Source organism: Durio zibethinus, chromosome 5, assembly GCF_047325235.1.
Source record: "Durio zibethinus cultivar Kanyao isolate XHJ-2024 chromosome 5, ASM4732523v1, whole genome shotgun sequence".
Classification (NCBI taxonomy): Eukaryota; Viridiplantae; Streptophyta; class Magnoliopsida; order Malvales; family Malvaceae; genus Durio; species Durio zibethinus.
Window position 1 is genome coordinate 9,700,159 of NC_143166.1, and position 7,823 is coordinate 9,707,981.

General features: G+C 33.0%; 1 protein-coding gene across 1 annotated transcript; it reads right to left on the bottom strand.

Annotated features, from left to right (window-relative positions):
* Positions 1 to 1,565: 1,565 nt before the first annotated feature.
* LOC111282840 (large ribosomal subunit protein uL15c-like) lies at positions 1,566 to 7,513 on the bottom strand. The gene is made up of 4 exons (XM_022871099.2): positions 7,327 to 7,513; positions 6,878 to 7,238; positions 2,842 to 2,993; positions 1,566 to 1,861 (listed from the first exon to the last, which is right to left on the bottom strand). Exons 1-4 carry the CDS (start codon positions 7,396 to 7,398, stop codon positions 1,649 to 1,651), a joined length of 798 nt encoding a protein of 265 aa, XP_022726834.1. The 5' UTR covers positions 7,399 to 7,513; the 3' UTR covers positions 1,566 to 1,648.
* Between the last annotated feature and the right edge of the window lie 310 nt (positions 7,514 to 7,823).

The window sequence follows — 7,823 nt, forward strand, 5'->3', positions numbered from 1 at the left end:
AGCATGTTATCTTTTGTTGTTCCTCCTCTGTTTTAATATTAAATCCTGTGTTCTGTTTTAATAGAAAGTAGATTACTTTATTATTAATTAGAAATATAAATATATTTTAAGTTTAGGAAAGGGCTTAAAGAGACATATTTGGTTTCTTGACCTACCTCTAAACCTTACGGACCGCATACATTTATTTCATGAGAGAAGAAACTAACAACTCAACAAGACAAGCAAAGCAGTAGTTGTTTCACTATCAATAATTTCCATTTCCAGTTAAGAGTAGCCGCCCAAGCAAACAACATTTCTCAAAACAAAATCCACACGACAATTTCTTCTTAGTGAGCAATGCGTGAGGTAACAAAAAGAAGGCCTAAGTTTCAATGGGCGACCAATCAATCAATTCCTTTCTCTCTCTAAAAAAAATAAAAATTGAATAGATAATCAATTTGATATGCAAAAATAATATAAAAGGATTCTTAATTTTGTTTTATCCAAGGTAGGGCCATGCCACGTATTTTAAAAAAAAAAATCTTAATTTGTGATAATAATAAATATTACAACAGTTGAGGTTTAAATTTTAAATATATTAAATATTAAATTTTAAAGATGATTAGATAAATTAATTAAATTGTCTTAAGTTTCACTCATCATCTTTGTATAAAACAATCACTTTTCTTAAGAAAAATTTCCTTAATTAGATAGAGAAAGCCATGAATGCCTAACTTAATTTCTATTTATGAATTGAAGATCCCCTTCAAGTTTGTAGTCAATTGTAAGTTTCTTCTAATCACATTTTAATTAGTTGGGCGTTGGCAACCTTTCGAAAAAGCACATGGTTTGGTTGGCAATAACTATCGGGTCCCATGTTCTTTTTGTCAAACAGCAATTGGTAGCTAAATTCTTCTCAAAAAGCTTGATTTGTTGTTTTCTTGTTAACAAAAAGAAGAACCAAAATCATCAAAGCCTAATCGAAAGAAAATTCCATATGCCTAATCAAAAGAAATTTCCATACGCATGATGCCCCACCTCTTTATCTTTTTATCGCACAGAAAGTTCAGTTTAGGTATGACGCCTTACTGGTATAGAGAAGTGGCGTCAGGTTGCAAGAAAAGAGAATATTAGCATGAAGATGGAGGCAAGCATGAAATATTGCAGTGCAATTGGCAATTCGTGAGAATCAGTGACAATGAAAGGAGCCGCTGGTAGACGTGACGAGGATTCAAGCTGATCCGTTTTGTTTGATCATTGAAAAGTTTCATTTGAGATTCTTGTTTGAGGAGACCAATAACATGTATGACGCCAAATTCGAGCGTAAAGGCCACCCATGAGGGACAAGGCCCCCAGGGCCTGTGTTGTTTCTCCGTCGAATGAGAATTTTCACCCCCGCTGCATTAGCATTATTGACTTATTTTTTGCCCCCACCACTAAAACAACTCTTTCCATTTGGTGAATGAAGTGAATTAAGTCTCCTCAAGAAATCATTTTTGGGGTGCATTCTAGCATGATGGAAAACAAAATATTGAATGGATCCCAGCAAATACAGTCCCCAAAAAGAATCTAAAAGGACAGCGAAATGGATGAATAAAAATTTATATAATGCAATTTTCTACATTGCTCTCAAAATTTTATCAAAACAAGAAGATCAATTGCATGCCATTCATGCAGAAGTTGATTCAGATGCCGCCCTCTTCTTGGCAAAGTATTCATCAGCTCGTGCAAGGTTCTTTGCAACTGATGGCTTAACCCACTTCTTTCGGCCAGGCAGTACAGTGAGAGAACAACCAGCTGCCTCAAGCTTTTCCTTTGCAGATGCTGAAAAGGCACGGGCCTTGAAGTTCAGCTTTACATTCAGCTCCCCATCACCAAGAATCTAAATCAACACAACAAATAATAAATGGATATTTTATTTTAAAAACAACATTATTTCTCATGTCCAATTACCCATCCTTATTTAATCAAACACATTTTGCAATTAGGATTCTTTCAGTCTTAAATTAGGAAAGAAAATTTTTTACCTATGTGGTCCACGTTATTTTACTTTTCCTGAGCAAAAGATAATCAGATACTATCACAAAAACATAAAAGATGCATGTCCTGAACCATGGATTTGCTGATTTTGGAGGCTTCAATCTACCAGAAATAAAAGCAAACAAGAAATGCTTTTCCGTCTAACCATTATGGCCATTCATACAGTTATACAAGGAATGTTTAAGAATCAATCAAAAGAAACACACACGACATAACAAATGCTAGTGTATTAAGCACAATTTGAAACAATAGACAACACAAGCAAGCTTAATCACAATTGGATTGATATTTTCCAAATTGTACATGAGAAATAGGACTCTGGCCTGTGAATATTTTACTAGAAAAAAATACATACATGTATAAATTTCTCTCTGTATGTGTCAGTAAACATGATTTGTATGGAAATTGAAGAACCATTTGTCAAGAAATTAGTGCTGTTCCACATTTTAATATCCTCAAATTCCAAATAAGACAGGGTATTCCCTGTGATGATCCATAATGAATCAAGCATTATTCACAAGTTCTGCATATATAATTTTGCAGTTGAAATCAAAATGCAAAAGTCAGAATAGAAGTATGCAATATAGGCAGATTAGTAGCTGGAGTGAACCTTACGCATTTAGCCTGCCTACCTCTTAAATTGTTGAGACTGAACTCCAAAGTCAAAGGATGCATTTCTTAGGATAGAGCTTATAGTACTTCATGCATAAGATAAACATAACTTTGTGCTCAACAAACTGATCAGTAGAACAAGTTCTTTTTGGGCCATCAAACATACATATTCTTGCATTTGTCATAACATAAATCCAAGATCACATGTACCTTTAAAGGGAGTTTCCTCTCTCTTCCTGATGGGTTGATCAAACCCTTGTCCTTCAAACTCTCCAAAGACACCTCATCTCCCTCTTGAAATCCTGCTGTTTCTATGTCTTTTAAGTTAACGGGGATGTATTTAGGTAATCCAGCATGCATACCTAGTAAAGGAAAATAAAAGTAGAAAAAAAAATGTCAATAAGAGCTCTAAACAGTATGCAAATATACATAAAGATGAACAGAGGCACCGAGTTCAAATCTAAAACTGGAAAGAAGTTTTGCCAAACAATGGAAAAAGATATCATAAAGGAAAAACATAATCTTATATAAGCTTTAGGGAAAAAGATTCAACAAGCCAGCACTAATACAACGGAAAAACTTATCCTGGTAAGGCACCCAAATAGGAGGAAATTTTTTAGCAAGATGTTAGCCCAAAACTTTAAGCCATAGAAAAAAGGAACCAACTTTTATATTTAAGTCTTAATGTCTCTTTCCATTCAAGCCAAATGAACATAATGTGCTTTGCAGATAAACCCAAGTGTTGAAAAAGGCGCAACCTGAAGAAGGATAAAAGATTATTTCATATAAGGGCCAATGGACAAGACAACACATAAAGAATTAATTAGAGATGAAAAGGCTCCCAAGCTCAAACTTTGGTTTAATCTAATATCAAACAGGTAGATGTGGACCAATTATCCAAACACTAAGCTAATAGAAAAGGATTTACCTTCTATATTCATTAAAATTATAACACACATTTGAACAAAAGCAAAGAAAGTTCTAATAGTCTGCACTCTTTTCACAATGGCAGTAGGTCTTCACCTATAGATGGAACAGAGGTTTCTCAACTGATGTGACCACTTAAAATTTTGGATCATAGCATTATGTGAAAATATTATCTTAATTCCAACCACTTCAAACTCTTCCATCTACCAATCGCAACATCATCTCACCACCAATGATAACTTTTAAACTCCCTTCTTCAGCTCTACCATATGAATATTTGAAGCATATCATTAGCCATAATTGATCATAGTATTGAAATGACAAAAATTTTTTGTCTCTCAACACTTTATTTTGTTAGTTGTTTATTTGAGCTTTATAATCAAAATATTTTGCAAATAATCTTGCTTTTCTTTTAAACTCATTTTTGGCCAAGTGCTTTTCTTTAAAACTTAATTAATTTGTTTTAGAACAAATTTCTTCTTTCTCTTGTTTGATTGATACACTTGAGCTAACATGTCAATAGATAGATGAATTTTAATCAAAATATCTTATATCCAAAAGAAAGAAAATGTAAATTGTGAGCCACTACTTACTCCAAAATAATTCCAGTCAATATTGGTTGTTCTATGCAAACTTAGGTAGAAATAATCTAAAGCAAATTTCACAGTAAAACTGTTAATCATAATAAGGCTTCATATTTATCTTAAATGTTTATTTCTTTAGTAATATGTAGTTCACTCATTTTTTCAATTTCTTGAGAAGAGAAATTGAGGCAATATGACCATCATTCATGCCCTTTTCCACAAAATTAGTCCAATTTGATCCCAAAATAAATAACAAGATAATTAGGTTTTTGCAACACAAATACAAACAAATCTTTCGGGATCTTAAGACTCATCATCAAGAGGGGAAGAGCTTCTTAATAATAGTTATGACAACTATGCTTCAAAATAAATTCATTAAAAAGCAAAAGGGAAATACCAAGAAAAACGACAGGAAAATCCTTCAAAGTCCTCTAAAATCCTTCTGCATCAGAATCTATACCTTATAATCTTCCTTTGATTTTTGATTTTCAACATCACAATAGATAATTTTGTTACCTTGGGATGGCTTCTTGCAACGGGTGAGAAAAATTTGGTTAAAACTGAAATACTTGAAGAGTTGATAAATTTCACTAAAAATGTATTAGCATTGACGTTTTTTAGTTATATTGGGAATATCTTTTCTAAACACTGGGTTCTTTGGTTGGTTAGTGCTTTGAAAGTCATGCTTGAACCAATTGAAAAAACCAAACAACATTTTTATAGTATATATACATTTTCTTATTTATTTACAACTGTGATGCCTCAGAAACTGTTAACCAAAATAATTTTGCTTTCTAGCATCCATATAAACCTAAAATAAAAATTCTTCCAAAAATTTTAATAAACAAAGAAAGAAAAGGAAATATTACAGAAATAATGGAGTGATCTTCTTTGGAGAAGAAAAGATCCATCAAAGACCGAAGCTCTTGACTTTGAAGAGAGCACTGGAGCATGTCAAAGTTCCCATGTTTCTTTTTTGAGCTAATTCAAACTACAACTTTGATGGAAAGAATCACTCACATGTTAAAACATTCAAGATAACAACAATAAACAAGACTTACAGCAAAAGGGAAAACAAAAATAGAGGAAGAGGAGATTCAAAGAATCCTGGAGAAAGAGGTAAAGTGAAACTCTAGATTGTTGGGAACTTTTTGCTTTTGGCTTTGAATCTTTTGGCAAGAGTTAAGTGCATGATGGCCTGGCAGTAATTTAGACAGTTGCCTAGAACTCTACACTTCTTTACAACATTGAAACTTGGTTTAAGCTAATATTAACATGTCAGTGTCATACTTTTGCACGTCGAGCCCTTCAAGTGGCACCATTTTACTTTATTGAATAGCCCTAAACCATCCATTTAGGAGAAGAGGATAAAACTTGAATAAACCTTGATTCTATATCTCCGATGTTTCTATGGCCAAAGAACCTAACCAAGTAAACCAAGAATGTTGGTAATTAGGTTATCACTTACATAAACAACTCGGCCAGTTAGATTTATTGTGATTCTAAAAGTCAGTTATTTTTGAGTTGGCATAATTTGACTGAATTAACCAAACTGAGCACAAGCGCACCCTACTTCTTGACTGACTGAAGCTTCTAATTCGTAACAAGCCTCCATAGCTATCTGTGAGAGCGGAATAAAAACTATGCAATTCAAATAAAAATATTAAAAAGGAAAAGTTAAGGATTCATCTTAATTGTAGCATTGCTGATGTTTCAATTTCTTCATTGAGAAAAAAACTGTCAAATGCATACTGGAACTTCTAACCTGTCAATTTCATATTGTATATACTAGGTAGAAATTTCTCTTATCACTAATCAAACCACAAAAAGAGAAGTGAGAGAAGATAAAGAGCTATAAAGGATACATCTCAATCAAATGTCCAATTGAAATGCTGTATTCTAAGTTTCATCTGAGATTGGTATAAGTTAGTTGACAGTTCACAGCCACACATTTATAAATTCATATTTTCTCCCTAAACCCTACCACTAACTAGACTAGATGAAAAAGATGACTTTACTTATAAACATCTTAGCACCAACATCATTATTGCAAAAATCCATAATTCATACAATACTTAGATCTGACTTAGTACACATGAGTAAGTGATATCTTATCAAAAAGAAAAAGAGTGATTAAATATTCCCTAATGCTCTAATCTCTATATACAGTTAACAAAAAAGTCTACTTTATCTGTTTCTTTTACTTTAAAACTTATCATTTGGTTTAATAAAGTTTTCTTTTATTTCTTTATTTATTAAAATAAAAAAAATATCAAATGAGCATTTTTCTACATCCTATTGTACTTTTGCAGGGCACTATCTTAGTTTTTCTTTACAGCACTTTTAGAACAATTCTACTCAAACAACACTTCCTACAAAAGCCCCGAATCAAACAAGCTCATAAATAATTAGTGATAATGAACAAATGGTCAATTGCTACCAACAAATCAAGATAATACTCAAACCCAAACCATTCCTTACATAGGTTACATAGACATGATTTGAGCAGCCATTTGATCGACTATTCCACTATTTCTACAACTCAAACTGGAATACTACAAGTTTGCTTAAGTTCTTATTAAGGGAGAAATTTTGCAGAGTTCAAAGTTCAAGAATCAACAATTGATGCTAGCACTGTAAATCATGAAACTAAAAATTCTAACCAGAAATCACAATCCCATAAAGCATTTGAATTTTTAAAAATTAATAAATAAATAGATGAAAACAAAGATTACCTCCAGCAATCCCTCTCAATTTGGGGATACGCCTATAAAGCGGCATTTGCCCACCCTCAAAGCCCTTTCTAACACCTGGACCAGAACGTGATTTTTGACCCTTCATTCCAAACCCACAGCTGCCACCTTGTCCAGCAGATATTCCTCTCCCCTTTCTCTTCCCTTTCTTTCTTGACCCTGGCTGAGGTCCCAGATTGCCCAACCGGAACCTAACATTAGAAGCTGTAACTGACACTTGGGTTTTTGCCGCTTGGTTCACAATAACTAAAGACCTTGGCCCTTGTTGTGTCTGTTGCTGTTGTTGCTTGGTTCTGATAGGGATAACGTGAAAGGGGTTTGGTCTTAAGCTCTTCAGATTTCCCTGCAAAAAAAAAAAAAAAGTTCCAATTACGTAATTTTCAGTGTAGTTTATATATAATATATTAAGGAGGGCGTGAAATGAAAAGAACCTTGAAACTGGAGTAAAGAGAGAGTGAAGTTATGATAGGAGGGTTTGGAGAGAGTGAGAGCATGGCTGCCATTACAGTGAAGATGTTGAGGAAGAAATCTGGAAAGCAACGTTATGTATAATTTTGCTCACAGATAAGGAGTGTAATCCTACCTTTTTTTTTTTTTCTTTTTCACTGGCTACCGTAGGGTATAGGATATGGGCTTCGAACTCTCATGTTTTATATCTTTTGGAAGTTTGTGTTTGGAATTCTTTTGATAATTAAGTTAAAAAGGCTGAGAACTACTATATATATATATATATATATATTTATGTACAATGAATTTTGCGTCATAAGATTTTTAAATTTTTGCTTTCCAAAATGATTGGGTATTGAGCCCAAGTTAAAAAAAAGAAATGCCCAATTTTTTTCTTAAATTTTCTTTTTATTTATTCAAAATAGTCAGGAAAAAATGAAAAAGAAATCGTCTCTGTTACATCAATTGTGGTTAAATTTAG

Excerpts from the sequence above, each read along its gene's own strand:
- LOC111282840 (XM_022871099.2), bottom strand. The coding sequence starts at position 7,398 with ATGGCAGCCATGCTCTCACTCTCTCCAAACCCTCCTATCATAACTTCA. Across the intron at positions 7,239-7,326 it reads CTCTTTACTCCAGTTTCAAG|GGAAATCTGAAGAGCTTAAG; the intron begins GTTCTTTTCATT and ends TTTTTTTTGCAG. Across the intron at positions 1,862-2,841 it reads AGAGGAAACTCCCTTTAAAG|ATTCTTGGTGATGGGGAGCT; the intron begins GTACATGTGATC and ends GTGTTGATTTAG.